Genomic DNA, 22621 nt, shown 5'->3' on the forward strand with positions numbered 1-22621 from the left:
CGGTTAAGGTTACCCCCTTTTGTGGGAAACTCCATGTCCCAAGTATTCCAGATCTCCAGAGTTGCCTTGGCTCCTGTCTTTTCCAAGGCCTAATTATTTAGCTCTCTCCCCAATTCTGCGAGTTCTCCAAGATCCTGTCAATAAACTCCCCCTCTTAGTGAGAGTCATTCTGTATTCTGTGAAACTAGAGAACCATAACTAATACTCTGAATAACTTGGCTTCTTTAGGCATTTCAATTAAGGAAAGTTAAAACCAACTAGATACCCCTAACTAAGTCTACGCTCTGGGTCCTTGGAGTCTCCCGTGTATTTGTATTGTTTTCCAAAGCTGGAAGGCCACCCAGTTACCGTCAGAAGATAAATAGGGTGTTTTCTTCTTTCTCTTTTTAAAAAACATTCCACTGAAGTGTAAGTCTGGTGCATGAGGTCAGTGGGTAGAGTACCATCTTAGCAAAAAGAGCCTAGAACAATACTGCCAAAAAGAAATATAATCTTAATAACCCTATGAATTTAGTCCTTGTAATAACCCTGTAATGATACCTTTATTAACTTCATTTTGCAGATAGGGAATTTAAGGCCACAGAGATGAGAAGGACTGCCCAAACCACACAGCTGGTAAGTGGTAGAGCCAGACGTCAAAGCCAAACAGCCTAAGTTCAGATGTTATGTTGATTACTCCTACATTTTACCTCTTTCACAAAAAACCAAACAAGAAGATATTGCTTCTTCTGCCTTATCAACCACACTAAATATTTGAACACATACTTTGTACTCCTAAAGCAATAAGCGATTATCTTGGAATCAGGTATTAAATGGCAGTGTGATGCAATTTAATATATAGTTTTAAAACCAATTTGCTCAAGTGTTGACTTCAGGATTTTAAATGTATTCCACTTAACCAGCAATTTAAATGAAAATTTAAATAAATGCTATAAATGGTTGCCTCATTTGCATGATCTGCTGATTATCTCTGATATGAGGCTCATCTGTGCCTGGGGTTCGGTCTCCTATCCTAGGCCCTCGGAAGATCATCTTCTAAGGTGAATGAGGGCGATTACTCTTAGCTCCTTAGTTACCTCAACAAACATGCTGTGACAGTCACATGTGGCCACCCTCAAATATAAAACACTGCACCGACTGGGACTCTTTTGTGAAGTTTATTAAATTTAATTGGAAAGAATATACTAAGAAGCTGCTTGGAATGGCAGTAAGAGAGTCTCTGAGGAAAAGTATGGTTGACACTTCCTTCTAAGGAGGGAGGACTCTGTTAGTTGCAGGGCAAATGCATTGCTGAGTGGGGTAGACAAATTTGGGGTCAGAGGTGAATTGCTCAGTGATAAGATTTTCTGTCTTATTCTTTATGCTGCATAGAATTAACTTTACCTCCACATGAAATCAGAGCAAATATTCTAAAAAAATTCACCTGGGGGCCAACACAGTCACATAAACTACATTATAGATGGTGCTCCTGACATGACAAATGCAGGAGCTCTGGGGGATGCCCACACATCTCATTGCTACCCTGATGCTGATAAATGAAGCATTCACAGAACACCACATAAACAGATCGTAAAGACACCGACATAGGCTATGCCACAGCTGAGACCCACTCATGCATGTGTTTGCATCCATTTAGAATTTGGGCCAAGGTTGCTTTTGCCAATTTTGTGTAGGATCATGGGATCTTAGAGCTTGACAAACATTTACAGATAATTTAGCAAATGTCCTCATTTTAATTCGAGAACTGAGATTTAGTGGCACACACATTGTTGGATGCTTCGGTATGTCCTTCTACAGGTCTATCAGACCCTCTCAGGGCTGTCCACACCTCACCTCTCATAAGCATGTAGAACCTATTTCACATAATAATAGCTAGCATTTACTTAGCATTTATTATGTGTCAAGTTTCTAGTAAGTCCTTCATAAACAGTAGCAAATTTATCCCACATAACAATTCTGTGAAGATACAAACAACTAAAACTCACTCTGGTTAACTCAAGCAGACAAAGAATTTATTGGGAGAAGACATCAGTTACCTAGAGTTGTGTAACAAATGACCACAAAATTTAGTAGCTTAAAACAATGATGTATTATTTCTCATGATGCTGTGTGTGGACCAGACCCAGGCCAACACTGTACTAGGCACTTAACATTACATGCTTTTGCACAAATCTTCTTAACACTTCATGAGACAAGAATGAAACCCAATTCTACAAATATGGAAATGAGAATCAGAAAGGTTAATTAGCTTGATGAAGGTCCCATAACTGGTATAGTAAACAGCAGAACTGATATTCAAACCACGATTGATGCACCATCTCTTTCCATTGAACCATGCATCCTCTCTCACCAGGGAGATTGGACTAACACACATGAAACAATAAAAACAACAATTAACTGCTAAGCTGACATATTGCATTGAACACTTCTGGGCAAAACTGTCATCATATGTATGTTCCACAATTACTTTCTAAAATTCTCCTTTGTTGTGCCATCAACTTGAAAAATAAGGCCACTGACGAATATGAGGAAATTGAATTTTTCATAGATTTTCCTTCTCTTCTATCACTGCTTCATACAAATTAGGAACTGAAATAAAACTAAGCTGATGGCATAACAGAATATACCATGACGAAAATACATATGAAGGAAATATGTTCCTTGAATGTATTTTTTTGGCCCACATAGCATCTGAAACAACAGATATGTCATAAATATCAACTAAGTTTCTATTGATTTTGCAAGTCAATACAAAGTATTAGGGGATCAAACAATACACCATCCAGAATGCTGAATTGGGAAGACTTATCAGCTAGGAAACTCAAACAAAGGGAGATCTTAGCAATTTATTTAATAGGCAAAAACTGTAGTGTGAAAATTTAAGATTTGTCAATGTTGCAGCTAAACCACCAACACAGATTTTAATATTTAATGACAGTTTGCTGACATCACTGAATTTAGATGGTTGCTCTGCAGCATTTCCCATTAAGAAGCTCCCGAAATCTGACATTGTTAAACACTGCACCAAGGCATCTCAGATGCTGGTGCAAACAGAAAACACACAGACAAAAAATCCAACTCTGATTTAACCAGTATTTTGCAGGTTTGACTTCTCACTTTTAATTATCTATCCTGACAATATGCTCTGGAACACTCTGGAATTTGGGGTGGAGGAGTTTTAGCCCCACTCTAGCCCTAGGAACTTACGTAAGCAGTACTTTAACCTCTCTGATTAAACATGCTCTCAGTTGAATGATGATCTACAAGATGGCCTGCCACGCTCTGCGGATGAGTCTAGGGCTAATGCCAGTTTTTCAAATAAATTCCAATTCATGTAATTAACATAAACCACCTCGAGCATTTCTGAAAGTGGTCCTCATCAATGCTCTGCAGACGCTGAATTCCTGCGTTTCAGGACCTCGATGGTGGTTGCTCAGCGGAGGAAATGATGGAGAAGATGAACAGGTCGTCTTTAGAGCCAGAGAGCCTACTTCAAGCACAGCAAAGCTATGCTACCTCAAAAGCATCCCTGCACTATTCTGCTTAAACAAAGAGTTTGTAGGCAGAAATTAATGAAGGAACGCTTTAGCTTCAAATTACCATATGGCTGACTGACATTTGACACCCATGGCTCTTCCCTGTTTAAAAAATGGAGAACTTGTCTACTAAGCCTCATTTACCATGAAACACTTCAGCAGCAGACCTAAGACCCAGCTTCGTGCGTATTTATCTTTGGCAATTACACCGCTCAAAGTCAGCGCCTCTCTCAACGGCAGTGGCTGGAGCAACCAATCTCATTTGTTTCAAGGCTGTTTGTGGCACCATTACCTTTATGACACATGGATATACTGAAAAAATATAGCGTCTTTATTTTGGACCCTAATTAATCTTGTCTTCCCCTGAGTACTCATTGCTGGAAAGAGGTAACAAAATTTACTTTATTTAGTCCAACCTACTTAAAATTTGGTCAGATATACTAAATTGAATAGTCCCTTGAGGCAATGCTCAGTTTTACTGAGTAAAAGTGCTTGAGCCCTCGGATTTCTGCTCCCCCCTGTCCAAATACTCTTCTTAATGGCTTCTAGTCACATGAGGATAAAAGGCAGCGTGTGTCTCTCAGCTTTAAGATGGAGGGGGAGTGGTGCCCAGAGCTGCACGGCAGGGCAGGCTGCAGGCCGGTGTCTCCTTCCTTGGTCCCCACGGTTGCCCGCAGAGAACAGCGATGGTCCCCTGCGGGCCTGCCTGCCCCCAGGGCACCGCCTTCTAAAATGGTTTCATCGGCAGTGACCTAAGAAACATGTGATGGCTGGGAAACCTGCTCTGAAAGAAAGGCCCTTAGAGAGCCCATGCCACGGGACACGTTGTCATTTGCCCTCAGAAAGGCCAAGCTGCCTTTTACTCCCAGCACCAGAGGGTTCCTGCCCCAGGGACAAAGCACAGGCTCTTCCCTGACACTAGTCGCAGTGTGAGCCCCTGGCCTTTCATTAGTAGTAACCTTTAAATACTGACACTCTTTCCTCCCACCTTCCCACCCACAAGGAAGAGGGAAGAATGCTGCTGGCACTTAAATGAGTTTAGGGCCACATCCCACGGGCCTCTCCGGCGTTCTTCCCATGGTCCCTGCGTAGGCAGGCAAAGGATGCTGCCCAGGTCACCTGTGGACATTCAACATTATGGCCAGCAGGAGGCAGTAGGGGCCAGGAGCCAAGTGTTAGGAGTGTGGGCTCTGGAGGTAGAGTGCCTGGGTTGAATGCTCAGAGCTAATAGTCTCAGAGCCTCAGTTTTCTTTTTCTTTTTTTTCTTTTTTTTTTAAAAAAAAAGCAGACAATAATAGTTCCCCTCCCCTTGATTTGTTAGTGATTAGTGATTAGGGAGGATCAGATCAGACAGGCTTGTAGCTCAGCATAGCAGACAGTAAGTGTTGAATAGATGCTGGCATTTCTATCCTAAGTGAGGGATGACCCACGGGCATTCACTGAAGTTTGCCCCCAGTGCGATTCATTTAAATAATCAAAAAGAGTAAATAAAAAGCGAAAAGGTTACAGAGAGGAAGAAAACTGAAACATAAAGATGGGGCAAAAAAAAAAAAAAAAAATTAAGCAGAAATTTTGTTCCTAAATGTCATGGTTTTAATTTTACTACACGACACCAGACTTAGAACAGGATATAAAAGTCAGCTTTTCAAGAGCAAAAAAATTCCACCCCTTTCCATTAAAACTTGAGAGATGCTTCCATTTTAATAGTCTCAACCAGAATCAAAGCTAAAGGTAAAATAAATTTTTTAAAAAAAGAATCAAAGCTAGATAAAATTAAAACACTGACTTTGCCCACCAAATTATGTGGACGGTTTATGTTATTTTTTCAAACCACAAAGGAAAATATTATTAGAGTGCAAAGGATTATTTATTTTAGTGAAATTAAAATCTGCATCCGGTGTAATTAATCGCCTAAACCTCCACCGGAGGCACTACAGCAAGATCACGAACTGTAGAAAAGCATGCGGTGTAGAATCAGCATTCCTTACCGCAACAGGGTTCCCTGGGACATTCTGCCCCAACGTAGTCTGTAACAGATATTCTGCGAGAGTTCGGCACAGGCATATGGTTTAGCATACTGATCAAATGTCACCTTGCACGGTCTTGTCATCTATACTTAGACATTTACGAAGTCTGACAGACACACACCCTGTGCTCTTTTAAGATGGCACAGCAAACATCTGGCACAGTGAGGTGTTCTTAGACATGCTTCTGCCTTATCACCGGCTCAAGAATAACAGCAGCCTAAGCCTTCCAGCAGCCTCGGAATTCAGATTTAAGGCTAAATTTCACACTTCCCTGTTCATGTATGGCAACTTTTGAGGTCCTCGCAAACTACACACAGGTCTGGTTACAAGGACACATGCAGGATTTAGGAAGAGTAGATACTTTTTAAAAAGTTTACATCAGAGTTCTAAAGGGTGTGTGGCTTTAAAACAGAAATTAAGATTAACCACCAAGCGAACACACAGAACAGTCCAGGGCTAAGGTAGTTAGATACAATTATCCTGCCCAATTGTGCCTCAAATAAGGAAGGCTGACGAACTTTTAAAATCAACAATCTAACTTACGCTTCTTCATCAGTTCTCAAGTAGCCCAATGTCTTAAATTACAGAGTGTGCTGACTCTAGGAACTCAAAGGTAATAGTTTTACGATAAGCTCCAGTAGTTTCAAGTGCCAGTTTTCATGCCATATAATGAAAATGATAACAATGCAACTTAAAAAAAAAAAAAAAGTTTTAAAGAGGACCCAGAGCAATTGCGGTGGGGGTGTTCCTTGGGACTCTGAAGGGAACGAATGAAAGGTTTCTTGCAGCGCAATGGTTCTTGCCTTGCCGGGTCCTGCGCAGACTCCCTGCCCTCAAAGGACTGATCTGCAGGGACCAAGCCAGTGTACCTGACACACCTGTTGAGCCCAACCCCCCGAGGGGTTCAGCTTAGCTCAGCTTCACCAACCTGTGTCCAGCACAGGCCGAGAGGGTCACTGATGCAAAGGGGAGGTCCCTCCTAAAAGCTCAAAACGGAAAAGTGGTCTAATAGTAACAATAATAACCTCTCCAAGCAGGGTTCTTCACCAGGAGGCAGTCAAGGAGCCTAGCTTGGAGTCTTCAGCAACCGTGCAAAGGTGTGTTATAGGTGAATTCGGGTGGGAAAGGGGTGCAGGGTGTTTCATCAAACATCAAAGCAACCCCAGGCCTTCTCGCAAAAGCTGGTGAGCATTATTTCACGGTCCCTCTAAGGACACTGAGCTGGGCAGTGAATTTGGGGAATTCTGCCGCCACAACGCCAGCTTTGAACAACTAACGCCCCCCCCGGCCCCCCCCCGCGGGCTCCAGTCGGGAGTGCGCCAGGGCATCGCTCACTCTAAGATCCTGGGAACCCCGTTTACCGCCGGTGTGTCGAGTAGTGCGAGGGCGGGGTGATGCTGTGCGTGTCCCAGAGTGGAAGCAACATCGCCTGTCTTTCGGGGAAGGTGCTTCCCCTGCGTCTCGGGGCGCCAGCAACAGCGCGCCAGTCGGCGACACCCGGCGCGCCTTTGGACAGACCGCGGAGCGCGCGTCCTTTCGAGCGCGCTCCTCTGCCCTTTGGATACGTTCACTTGCTTAACTCGAAAAATAACCCTAAAAGATGCAGGCAGGGTGCAAAAACCCCGAGGAGGGACGCTTCCTAGCCATCCCAGCCGCCCTACAGGGACATAACCCTCCTCGCGGTCCCCCGAGTCAACCAGCACCACGCGGGAGATTAAACCCTGCTGGAGGGGCGGCGGGGAAACTAAAAACGCAGCCGGGCCGGGGGAGTCGTTACCGTGCACCGGGCGCTCGGGGTCCTGGGCGCCGCTCATCGCTGCTCCCACGCCGGCGGCCCCGCGCGGCTCCCGCAGCCTGGGCGGCGGCCGGGTTGCTGGGCAGCGGCTCCCGCGGGGACCCGCAGGTGCGCCCGGCGGCCGCTGGCACTGCCCCTGCGAGGGGAGGGGCCGGGGCGCGCTGGGCGCGCCGCGCACTCGGCCACCCGGCTTCAGCGCCGGCCTCCCGCGGACCGCTGCTCCCCACTGAGGCTCGGCGTGAGCTGGCCGCGTGCCACCCCTGGGCCCCGGGCACAGGCCCTGGCCCTCGCTGGGAAGGGGCGGGGGCTGGGGGCAGGAGCTGGGGCATTTGCCTGGCCAGGCACAGGCAGGAGGCACCCCCAGCAGCCCTCCTAGGGCAGAGGCTGGGCGGGGCAGGTAGGCGAGCCTCGGCCCCCGACCTGCCCAGCGTCCAGCTTTTTGGAGTAACCAGCCCGTGGGGTCTGGCCTGGCCTGAGAAGCCCTAAGCAAACATGATGCCTGCTCGCGGAACCTCTGCCGGGGCATCTGAGGTGAGCAGGCTCCGCTCCCCATTCATTGGGGACCGCCCTGACATCTGAGCTCTGCAAGCCAACTTCTTTTCCGGATCGGGTTTCAGACCTTGGCCTCTGCAGGATTCCAAGCCTGGAGAGGGGAAAGGGGAAGGCGTCTTGCTGCCCCGAGGTTCTAGGAGCAAAAGGACGTGGTGAATTAGAAAGGGGAAGTATTTGTTTGGATTTGAGATTAAATTTTCTCAACACCTTGTGTCTTCCAGCAAGCCGGGGGAGGCTGGGTGTTCGCCATGTCCCTATTGTAAATTTAAATTTAATCGGGGAGTGCTGCTTTTTTGTCATTCCTCCAACAAGCTTTATGTTTGAAGTTAAATTCCCTTAGGAGCTTTTAACTCAGCTGTTGATATGATAGGAGCAATCAGTAAATGCCACTTCAAAGCACGTTTATGACAACTACATCAGGGAGCTGCATATGTAATCCAGATCCGTCAACAGGCTGGGGGGAAAATCCTGCTTTACTTTTGCCCAGAGCCTAGTATCATCCCTCAGCAGGGGAGCTGTTTCCTCTGGCTAGCATGATTACAGCCCTTGTTGGTGAATTAGTGCAGACCTTTCCTCCCAAATTAGAGCTGATTATTCCTAATGTGCCTACAACTAGAGTTATTAAAAATATCAATGTTAAGACCCTGCAGACAAGTTTTATGAAGTGTCTGAGCCCCCTCCCCATCTACTCTTTTGTATCTAGTTTCACCAGACAAAGGACTGCTATCTATCTAGTGATGAAAGCACAAACAAGAACTTCAGGAGTTAACCTTTGGTAACTCTCTTAAACAATACTGGATTTTTAAATTTTTTATTTTTATTTTTTAGCATTATAAGTGAATCCTTTCTACTCCAGATCGAAACAGTGACCAGGGTCAGCTATGGTAAATGATATATCTCTCTGTGTGAGACCAACCAGGGCCACCTGGGACCACAGTGCATTACAATTTGCAGACCCAGAGGAACCATCCTGCTCCCTCCCCTCCCCACACCGACCAGGGAAGGTGCCATTCAAAATTTCTTAGGTTGAAAACTGGAAACTGCACTAGGAGCTCACCTCTTACTGGCTTATCTCCACTTCCATATTTATCCCTAAACAAAGGCACTGTGTTATATACTTTCTTGCTTTTGTTCTTCAATTACTGGGTACTTCCCCTGTGGAGTTACTCAAAATATAAAGTAAAATTTTGCCCTCTGAATACTTCAGTGTAGTTGAGAGAGACAGGTTTAGGGCCAGCTAATCTTTCTAAGATATTTTATGTTCTGTGAAATATACGGGGCAGTGAGGAGCCACAGCTGAGGGGACGGCTAATTCTATTTGAAGGATTAGAAATGTTTCCAACCGGAAGTGACAATTTTCACTAAGGAGAGTTGCTATCATTTTTACCATGTATTATCAGCTAGGTACTCTGCTGGTTGCTTTTCATATATTCCCTCCTACAATCCTTATAAGAATGAGAATTATGATTGTCACCTTTTTATAGTTGGACAGACAGAGGCTCGGCTTAAGTAACCTGCCCACAAACACAGAAGTAAGACCCACAATTGCAATGTTGTCTCTGACCCACGATTGCAATGTTGTCTCTGTCATCACAAAGCTTGTTCCCGAGTTCTACGCTGGGTTGCATGGGCTAGCAAGACACTTTCCACCATCTGTAGCAAGAGCTTTTCACCAAAGCCTTTCAGAAAAATGGTCCTTAGACAGTACAAATATTTGAAAACTGAATTCAAGTTTATTGTGTTGATGGGATTGAAGAAGTGAGGTAGAAAACCAGTTTTCCAGGCAGAGGGACCAACATGGGCAAAGAGTTAGCATCTGGCCCAGCGTCAATAATTGAGTCAGTGTTTCTTGGAAGGGCTGAAGGGGGAGCTGGAGGTGTCCAGAGATAAGGGTAGAGAAGGGAGCAGGCCCCAGGTGGTAAAGACCTACAAAGCACGTTTAGAAGCTTGGACTTTCTCCTATAGGCAGTGAAGACCCAGTGAAGGGGTTTAATCTGGGACAAATGGCAAGAAGCAGTAGCATATGGGAGGCAGCTGGAGGCAGGGGTGCCCACAGAGTGGAACCGGAGCTGAGGGGACAGTCACAATAATCAAGCGAGAGATGGCAAGAGCTGCCACCACGGCAGGGACGATAAGACCTGGGAGGAGGGGCAGGTAGGAGATACACATGGGACGTGTGTAAAAGCTAAGTGTGGGCTGGGGCCCCTGTCTGCCTTTTCCATTGCTGAAGCCGCAACCCAGAACCCCGTTAGGCACAAACCAGGCGCTGAACGAGGAGCTGTTAAATGAGCACATCAGCAGGACTCGTGTTGTGACCAGATTCGGAAATGGCAGGAGGATGGCTCATGAGGTATCCTTTCTCTTACTGTTCTCCAGATCTTTCTGATCATTAGACTCACCTACGGCACTTACTAAAAATATAGATTCGTAGCACCTTCTCTTCAATTCCTAGGTCTTAGGCGGGAACCTTAAATTTATATTTTTTTAACAAGCACTAATGATTCATGGTAAGAAACTAATGATTAATTTGGCAAATCCTGCTAAATTGATTAAAATACTATTAGCCAAGAAGAACAAAGGGTGTTGTGTATGTCAGTGAGGTACCGTGATGCGACCTGGGACTTTGTATTCCTTCCTCCATGATGTTTAGAAGACATACCTAGGCACTCATATTTGCATACTGGAGGACTCACATCTATGGTTAGTTATGCCAGTTCAAGAAATAAACGTCTATGTTGTAAACAGTGCCTCCCACCTGCTCTTAGGACATCTGGATAACACACTAAGTTGTCTGGAAATCCCACTATCGGCTCTTGCTTTGGGTTTGATCAGAAAGGAGGTGTCACTACCTCTGGAATTTTACTTCTGGGAGTGTGAGTGGCAGACCAGTGCCAGTCTGGGAGGTGCTCATAACTGGTCAAGAAAGAGTTCTAGACAGAAAACGAAGAGTCCTTTAGAAACTATATTAGGGACAACCTCAGCACTATGGACATCGTGGACCTGGTGACCGTGGTGGGGAGCTGTTCTGTGCGTTGTACAACGTTTAGCGGTATCCCTCGCAGCTACCCACTAGATGTCAGTAACAACCTCCTCCCAGTTCTGACAACCAAAAATGTCTCCAGACATTGACAAATGTCCCCATGAGACAAAATGTCCCCGGTTGAGAACCACAGCTTTATAGCAATTTGACAGACAAATTTTATGTCTGTTGTATCTAATAATATAAAGATATAATTGGGCTTGCATTGCACATGTCTTTTCATTTCATTTTTCTAGTAATTATAATAATGGTCATTATTACATTTTACATTTAATTTACGACAGAATTTTTAAAAACGGTCCTTCCCCACAGATAGCTTAAAACACACTGACACAGAAGGGCACTGTTAAAATACAGAGTGGTCCTTAGAAGAAAGGGCACAACCTTAGGCTATCCTAAATCTCTCTGCCATTATAACCAGAAGTTACAAGGCAACTTATTAAGAAATTAGCTAGCCTTTATTTTTTTATGGTTTTGCTCCTGTAGCTCACCATGGAAAAGTTGAAAACACTCTCACCATTGCTACAAAAAAAAAAGAAAGAAAGCAGCCAGAACTAGGCTCTTAGTCTGTCAGTGAGAGGAGAGTAAGCAGTTCTCTCATGTTTCCCAGGACAGATGAGAATTTGCTGGGAAGGGGTGGGCCAACACAGAGACAAACCTTAAATTCTTAGGGCAGAAAGGCTTAGGTCAGAGGACACAAACTGCTCAACTATTGGCTAAATTTGGCCTGCAGACAGGTTTTGTTTGGCTCCCACATTGATTTTTTTTTTAATTAATTACCAAACTATTTCTTATAAAAATCCCATTCCTGGGATCTACTGAAAAATCAGAACCTTTTGGTCATAGTGAGCCTACCTTCCCTCGCAGTGTCAATCAGCTAAAACTGAAAAGCAGCCACTGTCCCTGGCCCTCTTCTTTCGTCTCCTGACACAGCCCACTTTCTGAAGCATGCAAGCAATGTGGTTGGCAGGGCCTGGTCTAGGCCTACAAAGGAACTAATCTGGATAGTTCTAGAAGCAAAGAAGACAGAGAATTTGACCTTTGAGGGTGGAAGGAGATAGGTCTGCGGATTCCCCAAGCTTGGGAGAGGGCAGGTCAAAATTTCAAGCAGTTACAGGAACTAGGTCATGGCCTGGGTCCTGGGCTATGGAAATAGGCAGGCTTCAGAAGGGGCTGACCCTGAAGGCACCCCTACAGATGGGTGCAGAAGACCTATACTAGATTTTGCTGACTTCCACTGGAAGCTGACTTCCAATGATTCTAGTTTGCCTAAGCAGTGATGACCCCCACAAGCTATGTGCAGAACACTCTCCCATCACCAATTACTTGGTCTTGTAAGACTTAAGAATCCCTACTAGAGAATGCCTAACCAATCTGGCGAGTGAGCTCTCGAGCCAAACTTAATGGACCTTAGGAAAATAAGTAACTGTGACGTTGATTGCACACTGGATGCCAGGGAGAAATGGCCACCTATTAGAGAAACACTTAGTATCTACCGTGTGCACGCTCTGAGGCTACAAAGACAGATAAGGCAAATCAGCAGTCTTTGCTCTAGGATGCTCCAGCAGAGGGATGAAGACAGATGTGTGAGGAGATAACTAGGGCACATCAGGTGAGTGCTGTTCAGTGCTGTGTATCAACTCCTGACGCAGCCAAAGCGTAAGTAACTTGGTCCCTGCTTGGAGAAACTGAGGCTTCCCAGAGGAGATGGCGTTCAACTGAGCTTAGAAAATGAGGCCGACCTTACTAAATGAAGAAAAGAAGTCCTTAGCAGTTTTGAGTGGCAAGAAAAGAGGGGGAGTGAGCAGAGTGGCAGGGATCTGAGAAGACAGATGGGATGTAGTAATGTCTTCAAGTGAAGGTGTTCAGACTTGAACTTGTAGGTTGAATAGCGACTCAGCAGAGGCATGATATTATCAACTTTGTTTCTTTGGAAGTCAAATCTGGTGACACGTTAAAGCTAGGCTAGTCAAGAAGAGCTGGAGACAGTCCAGTCTGAGGCCACCTGCAAACCTGAACTAACTAAGGCAGCAGTGGGGCATTTTCTAGAAAGTTTAAGACTTGCATTAAATGTAGCGGTAAGATAGAACGAGTTGAGGATGACTCAACTTTCTGACTTGGGAGACTGAGTAGATGACAAAACTATCAACAGAAGTAAAAGAATATAAAGAGCTAAAAGTGTGTTTGGAGAGGATACATAAATAATGAGTTGTTTGGGAAAAGTCTGAATTAACTGTGGGTCCTTCAAGTAGATGCATCCAAAGATGCTTAAATATAAGGTACTGGAGTTTCAAAGTGAATGAGGAGATGTGAGGGCAGAGAGTTCATAAGTGATTGCTGAGGACAAGAAAGGCTGACTTTGCCAGAAGATGGAGAGAAGAAAAGCCCAGACAGAACCTTAGGGAGCCCCCGAATTTAAGGAACAAACAGAGGAGAGAATCCAGCAATAAGAGAAAGAAAAGACAATTGGAGAAGTGGGAAGGTAAAGACTGGAGCCTCAGAAGCTGAGAGAAGGGGAGAGTCAAGAAGAGCTCAGCCCTGCTATGATCTGCAGAGGACATGCCAAAAAATCTCCCAGAGGTTCTGAGTAGGTGCGTCCTGGGGAAGGGCCAGTCAGCCAGCTGGGGCTTAATAACCATCCCGAGGGAGCTCTCCCCTGCTCCCCGTGGCCACACTTTCAAATGTTAGGTTGTTCATGAGGCAGTCCCTCAAGTCAACTTCCCTGCCATCAGCTGCTCTAAAAAGGGCCGTGGTTTTTCCCTCCCTCCCAGCCCTGCCCCTACGTGGGAGGGTCAAGATGGACAGGAGGCCAGAGGCCCCCACAGATTATGCAATGCGAAGAAAAGGGCTGCCAAACAGAGCTAACTGTGAAGATTTTGAAAACAACATTTGCTTTTAAAAACCCTTGGCTCTCAAACTATTTTCATCCAAATTAGTCATTTATCTGCCTCAATTGCTACTGCTTGTTTTTGATGGGTGGGGGGAGCACTTTGAAAAGAGATACATGTGTCTATGTTAGGAGTTAACTTTCAGAGACATGAAGCCGGGGTTTGGTGTATTTATAGCAGAGCCAGTACTGTGTTTGCTGGTTTCAAACCTGGCATTACAGTAAACAAGAGTTGTAAGAAGTGACAGTGGGCTCAGCAAACTGAACCTTTTCTCCCAGTTGGGTAGTGGTTCTACACTTTCAGCCTGAATCCTCAGCACCGGGGACGGTGATTTATTTTCCTAAATAAAAGTAATAGAGAAATGATTGGAGGCAAAATTAAATTCCTCCTGAGGACTCCATATGAAGAAGGATAATTGAAAAGGAGAAGCCAGGTGTCAGGCCTCCCATGTGCGATGCAAATGAAGTTCACTTGCTCAGTTTTTTTCTGAGCAACTTTTAGTTAACTTGCAGTGAGAGCCTGGCTTCCCAGTTGTTTCTGGGTGGCTTGGGCTGGGGGGAGGCGGGGTGCCCTGGGGCCTCCTGCTGAGGACAAGCAGTTGCCTAGAGGGTCAACTCAACCCAGAGCAGGTTCATAATTATTTATCAGAGTTTTCTGATAAATATGGGAAACAACATTTTAGCTTTGCTGCTTAAAAGGCTTCTACAATCATTGACTTAAGATTGCAGACATGCTGTCTGAAGGCATAGCTGGCCCACAGAGGCATTTTCTTTGGCCTTCATTAGTGTTTTTTAAAATTTCTAAATAGTTGCCAGTTTTGTTTTTCCTTAATTGAGAGAGTTCACATGAAACTCACATTTCAAGCTCTTAAAAAAAATCTGGGGTCACGACCTATATTCCTGCATGATTACAATGAGGAGCCAAGTACCTAGGGCTCCCTTCACGTAGGAAACGCATCCTCTGAATTAACTGCTCTGGGTCTCAATTTCCTCATCTGAAAAATAGGGATTATAATCATGCCTGTCTTATATCATTGTGATGAGCAAAGGAGCTGATATGTGTAAAACACGCAGTGTCTGGGACGTAAAGGTCACCGTCTCCAGCCAGCCCAGTTTATTAAAATTCCTACCAGGCCCTCCTGTCCCTTTGCACTGTGACCCTTGCATTAAGCCATGCAAAAGATGGAAGACACAGAGATTTCTGGAGAGCAAAGGAAATCGAAGGTAGCTAGCACCTTCCTGCCAAAAATCGCTGGCCCTGGGCAACTTAAGATCTGAAGAGAAGCAAGACTCACCCGCTGAGGACAAGTGCAGAGGCCAAGGCCGATGTGCTGCAGACCTCAGAGCACTTTCCTTGTTTGGCTCCGTAGTGTAAGTTTGAAGCTTTGGGATTTCCCCTTCTCTTTATTCCCCATCTCTTCTCCTGCAGTTGTGAGTAGTAAAAATCCTTAGAAAAATCTCAAACAATATTTGGATATGTTTAGGAGGAAGTAAATATAAGGCTCAAGACAAGATTGTGCTCCTGAAAAACTCCTGGCAAGAACAGTCTTGTGGCCTGGATCTTGGGAAAGGAGGGTGCGCCTGAGCAAGGCCCCCGGGGAGAAAGGCCTGGTGGGAGAGCTGGGCACCAGCAGGGTGCCACTGCGTTCTCCCCCAGGACTGACCTGTCTTACCATGCTGGCTATTTTTCATTACTCTTCCCCTCTGCACACTTCTCCACCCTGCTCTGTGTCTGGGGGGAGCTGACCTATAAGGACTGTCCCATTTGACTTCCCTGCCCTCGGGTGTCCAGCAGAATTCAGCCAATGAGGGGCTTTGGTAGATCAGAGGGAGGACAAATGTGAGTTTTCTGTGCTCCCTCCTTGGTGGTTTACTGCAGATTGGTTGTGTCTCCCCACCAATGACACAGGTGACTCCTGCCACATGGCCCTCACCCAGCAGCTGTACTCTCTCAGTTCCAGTAACTGCCCTCCTGCTCGGCCTCTTCAGACAGGTGAAGGGATGACAAAGGATCCCCACTGCTGCCAGCCCAAGGATGCTACACCATCCTTCACTGGTTTCTCTAACGCCTGCTGGCACCACGGAGAACAGTCTCTTTATTAAACTCTGCTGTTCCCATGTGAGTGTGGCCCTGGCTTATATTGACCGGAAAGCTTATCTACTTTATAATACCCATTACTACTTATATCTTGCTTTTGTTTAAGAACAGGCCTTTCAAATTTTTCTGAACCATGTCCTTTGGGTAAGTTATGGGATTTGACTCCATCATTATCTGATAAGCAATGCTCAGTCAGTTGTAAGGGGTAAATTAAGTAATGTGTTAAAATATTTAATATTAATGCTAAATTTTTAAAAAGTGAGAATATTAATCTATATGAACTTTTGCTTACCATTATCTTGAAGTAATAAAAAAATGCTCCATTAATGGATGAATGTATAAAGAAGATGTGGTATCCATATACAATGGAATATTATTCAGCCATAAAAAAGAATGAAATTTTGCCATTTGCAACAACATGGATGGACCTTGAGGGCATTATGCCAAGTAAAATAAGTCAAACAGAAAAAGATAAATACCATGTGATCTCACTTATATGTGAAATCTAAAACAATAAAAAATAAAACAACAAAACAAAAATAACCCAAGTTCATGGACACAGAGAACAGATTGGTGGTTGCCTGAGGCAGCAGGTTGGGGGTGGGGGAAATGGGTGAAGGGGGTCAGGAGGAACACATTTCCGGTTACAAAGTAAATGTCATCAAGATGTAATATACAGCATGCTGACGATAGTTAATAATATTGTACTGCATATTTGAGGGTGGCTGGGAGAGTAGATCTGGAAGTTTCTCAACACAAGAAAAAAAATTTTTGTAACTGTGTGGTGACAGATGTTGGGTGGACTATTGTGGTGAACACTTTGCAATATATACAAATACTTAACTATTATGTTGCACACCTTAAACTAATATAATGTTATTTGTCAACTGTATCTCAAAAAAAAGAAAGAAAAACAGAAAAAAATGCTTCAGTGCATGTGCTTCCCTTACTGCCTTGGGTCACAAGGACTCTCCCTGCCCACCCTGACAGTCCCCCCCTCTCCTGACCAGGGAGCTCACATATCTGGGTTTTCAAGTATAAGAGAAAATGTCTACATAATTGAAAGTGAAGAAAAGTCTACATAGAAGGAGAGAATGAACTTGCTAGCAAAGGAATAGAGATGCATTGTCCACTGCGGTAGCCAGAGGCCATTGCGCAGTTGAAATGTGGCTGTTCAGAAATGAGATATATCTCCGATGTTTGCCTGTATCTAAATCTCTGCTTCAGAGAAGTAGCTGTAGCTTGCACTCTGTAAAATCGTTAATCAAAGAAGGACAAGAGCAGTCACAGTATTTAACGAAGAGGCAGAAATGCGAGGGAGGCAACAGCAAGTAATGTGCTAAGGTAAGAAAGTAAATATGTCAAGGATAAAGAAACCTAATGGGAGTGTGGAGAATTCTGAAAATTATGGCTGAGAAACAGCTTAGTAATTAAATCAACGCTTAGCCAACCTACTTAATTATTGTGACATATAGAAGGTGCTTAATACTCAGAATTTTTTTTAAAAAAAATCAAGTTGTCCATGTTGTAAATTCCTCTTTAAATTAATAGGTCGGATCACACAACTGAGAGCTCATCTAATTCAGCGAAAGTGAAACTGAGGATTAGGGAGGTGAAGTGACAAAGACACACAGTTAATTAGAGTCGGGACACAAATTATGATCCAGATCTTTGAACTCTTGATTGTTTTTTTGTTTTGTTTTGTTTCTCAAACAGGATTAAGACAAAGAGCCAGGAGTAGGCAAACACCTAGAGAACCTCAAAGTTCTAGGAAACCAGTAAGGCTCATCCTTCAGCTACAGAGTTTTGAGTTCCATCCAATTGTTGCTGTTATCATTAAGTATCTTAAAAATACAAATTAGATTACTAGAATCAGATTCTCTATCAGTCAGAGTTTGTCCCCAGAGCAATTAGCAATCAGAGCCAGTTCCCTATGGGAAAGATGCTGGTGGCAGTGGAGGGATATGGAAAAGGTAGGTGGCTGAACTCTCCCCTGGCAGGACAGACGTGCCCAGCAATCTATGATCAGAGCAGTGACAGCTTCAGGCTCAGCTCCAACCGGGCAGACTCATGTACCAGGAGGAACTCTCTTTTGGTCCCTGAGCTCTGAAACTTTCTGCCCATCCCCAGGCACTCAAAGTCTTCCGTTTGCCCTTTACCCTTGGCTTTTCTCTGTGCTTGCCTGCGATGGCTGAGTCTGCAACACACAAAATTAAAAACCATGCAGGTCAATGCATCTCTTGACAACCAGAGAGCCACTATATTTTTACAGTATGAGATGGGATCATTTGATTAAGGGATACTACATTCATGAGTTCTTGGAAATGCTTCAGAAGATGACCAAGAGATGATTGGAAAATGTTGTGTAAATTTTAAATACACATAATGTATATCTATGCACATACACACGCATAAATTACATACATATTTGCAGATATGAGACAAAAACAAAGGTGGTAGTAAGGGTAGGAAAACAGTTTCTAAATGTTTTATGATTCGATTAAATTGAAGCAACCCAACTGAAAAATGGGACAAGGCGAAAGGGAGACGGGAAAGTAGAATAAGCTCATGATCGTCACAGAGGGAATAGGTCAGCACAAAGGACGCCACTGAAAGATGACAAATCGAGTGGTAGGAGTCCAAGTCTTCCCTCCGTGTGCCTGTGTCCTACTTTCTCTTTCTTATAAGGACACCAGTCATATTGGATTAAGGTCCACCCACATGATGTCATTTAACCTTGGTGACCTCACCTCCAAATACAGTCACATTCTTAGGTACTGGGGGTTAGAGCTGCCATATATGAATTTTTTTGGGTGGGAGGGGGTGGAGGAAACACTGTTCAGCCCATAACAGATCATACACACTTTTCAGTCTGGTCTTCTTTCTTTCTTTCTTTCTTTCTTTCTTTCTTTCTTTCTTTCTTTCTTTCTTTCTTTCTTTCTTTCTTTCTTCCTTTCTTCCTTTCTTCCTTTCTTCCTTTCTTCCTTTCTTCCTTTCTTCCTTTCTTCCTTCCTTCCTTCCTTCCTTCCTTCCTTCCTTCCTTCCTTCCTTCCTTCCTTCCTTCCTTCCTTCCTTTCTTCCTTTCTTTCTTCTTTCTTTCTTTCTTTCTTTCTTTCTTTCTTTCTTTCTTTCTTTCTTTCTTTCTTTCTTTCTCTCTCTCTCTCTCCCTCCCTCCCTCCCTCCCTCCCTCCCTCCCTCTCTCTCTCTCTCTCTCTCTCTTTCTTTCTTTCTTTCTTTCTTTCTTTCTCCCTTTTTACTTAATTCCCTACTTAGTTTTTCATTACTCCATCCTCAAACAGCTGTCTCCTCTCCCAAGGTAATCTATGTATGTATATTTCCATTTTCATATTATTTTCCCAACCCATGCTGATTATAAACACACATACACATTAATTTATACATATGCACACATGCATATAGAGGGGTTTTAACATGTACCAGAATGACATGTATTATCCGCCCCTTTCTGCATCTTTTCCTTGTTCAACCCTACCTCATGAAAACATCTCCGTGAGAAACTCTCGCTCTCGCTCACTCTCTTGGCTGCGCTCTGTATCAGGGTGCTAATGTTCCAAATCACTCGTGTGCTCCCCTGATAGTTAGGTGGGCACTGGATGCGATGCTGTGCAGACACCTGAGCACGCATGTCCTCATGCATGATGCCTTCATTGCTAAGGGGTGTATTCCAGAAGTGGGGTTTTGGGTTCAAAGACTGCACCTATTTATAATTTCAGGAGATGTGCACATTGGTTTCCAAAATGGCTGTAACACTTCACATCCCCAAGAGGCAGGAATATTATCTCCCTGTTAAAGCTCAAGAAGCTAAAGTGCAGAGAAGGTCAGGAATGTGCACAAGGTCATCAGAGACGGAGCTGAAAACCACACTACACCTGCCAGGCTTCCAAACCAGCGCTCTTTCCACCTCAGTACTCAGCCTCTCCCAAAGCGACCCTGACGGACACCTGTCCTTCAGCAGCTAGGTCTGCACCCTTCAGGGTGAAGAGCTGGTTTTTCCGTGATCTTCTTGCCCACTCAGCTGTGCTCGCATTGCAGCCGACTGGACCACAGCTGCTGGGCTTGTACTATTTATGACATAGAGCAGCGCTCTCATAAAAGTATAATGATTATAATTTGTAAGAATAATGATACCCCAGGAGCAGAAGTGGCTACGAGGCCTGATGGCACTAAAATTTGTCTGAGGGTCACGAGAGATTGCTAGTACAATGTACAATGAGGAACGCGGGGCGTCTTCCACCCGAGGAAACACGTTATCCAGGTAAATGCTCTATGAAGGTAGGAGAGGAAACGAGAGGCAGGTACTGGGGTCAGTTTTGTTACCACATCTCTACTCTTTCAGCTATTCTTTTTTGTAAATAACTAACAGATGGGCCATTCACTTAGTCCTGCTTACTAGATGGGGAGGGGGGTTTAGGGTTAGGGAGAGAGAAAGAGAGAGAGCGGGAAAGGGCATGAAAGCAGCACTAATTTTAGGGAAAAGCAAGCTGAAGCATCTTTCCGGAGTAGCTGTTGTCAGTGGAGGTCACTTTGGGAATCCAATTAAGCCTTTGGGCATGTACCCTGGAAAAGGTTAGCTATAATAATTCAAACGGCATCACTGTAACAACATCCTTGCCAAATAAATTAGACAGAAAACAAACAAATTTCTGTTTTGACCATGGGCGGGGGCGGGGGTGGGGTGTCAGCATGAAGTTTGAATCCTTTCACAGTGTACAGAAAGAAATTCCGCCTATTTATGATGAATTCCGGCGGGAGGAGAGACATAAACAATAACATTTCACTCCCCCTGAAAAAATAGAATAGAGAGTGGTCAGGTGGACGTGGGAGTGGTCAAACAGGGCCAAACATAAAAGTCAACAGGTATTATTTGCACTTGACCATGAGCACATGAGCAACGGGACAGGAATTTCTGGGTCCCCGTGGCAGACAGGAAACTTGTAGGGAAAATTAAAAGCAGAAAATATCAGAGTGGTCCAGTTCTGCAATGATGGGGCTATATTGTGCAATCTTGCCCTCTAACCTTCCACTTTCTTTTAAATAGTTTTTAAATAATTGAACTTTTGTTTCTCATTTAATAACTGTTAGCCATTGGGATGAATGCTTTAATTTGAATTTAAAAATACCCAGGAAATGGAAATTGAGAAAAACAAAATACAGACTCTATCCTTGTACTTTGAGTCTATGGGTAGTCTTTTACAATATCAGTGATAAATATTTGTATAGCACCTTTGACTTTTTCTAAGAGCAGTCTTTTTACAACTTCCCAAACAGGGTAGACATAGTAGGTGTGATTACCCCCAATTTGCAAGTGTACATATCCATTAAGTCACCTAAACAGAGTTACTTAGCCAGGAATAGCCTCAAGAAGGAACTAAGCCTCCAGATGCCTAGTCCAGGCACGCTTTGTACAAACAGCAACTTAGAATCAGAATCAGTGTGCATCACCTTCTATATGAAATACCCAAGTTCCAGATGACCCTGCAACAGTCAGTAGTGCTGTTAGCAAAGGATCATGAAGCCACCGGTGCCATGAGGGGTGGTAAGGTCTGCCAAGGGTGAGGAGAGGGCATGTTAATATACATGCTGTGTATTCCCCAACTCTTCAAGCCCCAGGGTCCTTGATCTTCATTTAACCATAATCTTCACGTGCATCCAACTTCATCAACCCAACCTCATGGCCACTTCCTGGACCATCTCCTGTTTTCTTATACCTGCCTATAACCCCCTTGTCTTCTATCTTCCTCAGTTTTTGCTCCCCACCCTTGTTCTTTCATTCCAGAAACACCCTCAGTTCTCTGACCACTTTCTTACCAGCCTGCCTGACCCCACGATTCATTCATTCATTCATTCATCTTCTAAGATGCTTAACTCTTTTGCTCCTCTGGCTTCAGCAACTCTATTTGAACATTTCCTACTGTGAATCAATCCAACCAGCCTTTTTTTATTTTTTAAGCCTGAGCCCTGCTGAAGTAAGAGTCTCCACATATAAATCTAAGTGCCACTAAAAATATTCAATTTCAGCTAGTCCATCTGTGTTGATTTTGAAGCCCTTTCCTCCTCATTGATCAGCAGACTGTCATGCTTCCCATCATTACGTGAATGGGGCCCCTGGGTCGTACAATGTGGCAGTTCTGCTGGTCAGCATCCCTTCTCATTCCCATCACAGGTCATCTCAAACCTTCAGAACCAGCCTAAGTTACCTAATAAATAGCCAATTCCCACACGCATTACGAAAAAGATGACTTCATATTTCATTAATAATTTAAAATCATGACCTAAGATGGACCTCCATCTCTCAACCCTCAGCCTAAAGAACTGTCTGTGTCCACTTTCCTCCTTCTCTCCTCCAGTCACGGGCCACCTAGTCTACAGCTGTTCCAGCCTCCTGGCAAAGCTCAAGACATCACCTCCCCTCTGACATTCCTGCTACACTAATCAATTCCTTTCTTTCCTCGGTCTTAAACCTCAAACATGACTTATGAACATGTTCGAGTTTCTCATGCTCAAAAACAAAATAGAACGTAACCCTTGTGTATCAGATACTGCGAGCATGCCACCCATATGTCTGAGCTCCTTCCATTTCAGGGTGCACTAGCATGACTTCAAACTGCTGATATCTGCATCGTTTTGCCTGAGGGCTCCTTTGGCCCTTTCCATGGAATTAATGA

At 44.3% G+C, this 22621-nt stretch overlaps 1 protein-coding gene across 2 annotated transcripts in view; it reads right to left on the reverse strand.

Moving 5' to 3' along the window:
• Positions 1 to 22621, reverse strand: part of GADL1 (glutamate decarboxylase like 1) — a 200901-nt gene that overhangs the window by 118276 nt on the left and 60004 nt on the right. Inside the window, exon 1 of one of the 2 annotated variants that reach the window (XM_081159587.1) lies at positions 7341 to 7448. The exons of the other annotated variant lie outside the window; for it this stretch is intronic. Within the exon in view, the coding sequence (XP_081015713.1) occupies positions 7341 to 7377 (37 nt within the window). The 5' untranslated portion in view covers positions 7378 to 7448. Of the gene's footprint in view, positions 1 to 7340; positions 7449 to 22621 lie in introns of those variants that run through there. 2 annotated transcript variants of the gene reach the window in all.

Source organism: Miniopterus schreibersii (assembly GCF_964146895.1).
Source record: "Miniopterus schreibersii genome assembly, chromosome: 15".
Classification (NCBI taxonomy): domain Eukaryota; kingdom Metazoa; phylum Chordata; class Mammalia; order Chiroptera; family Miniopteridae; genus Miniopterus; species Miniopterus schreibersii.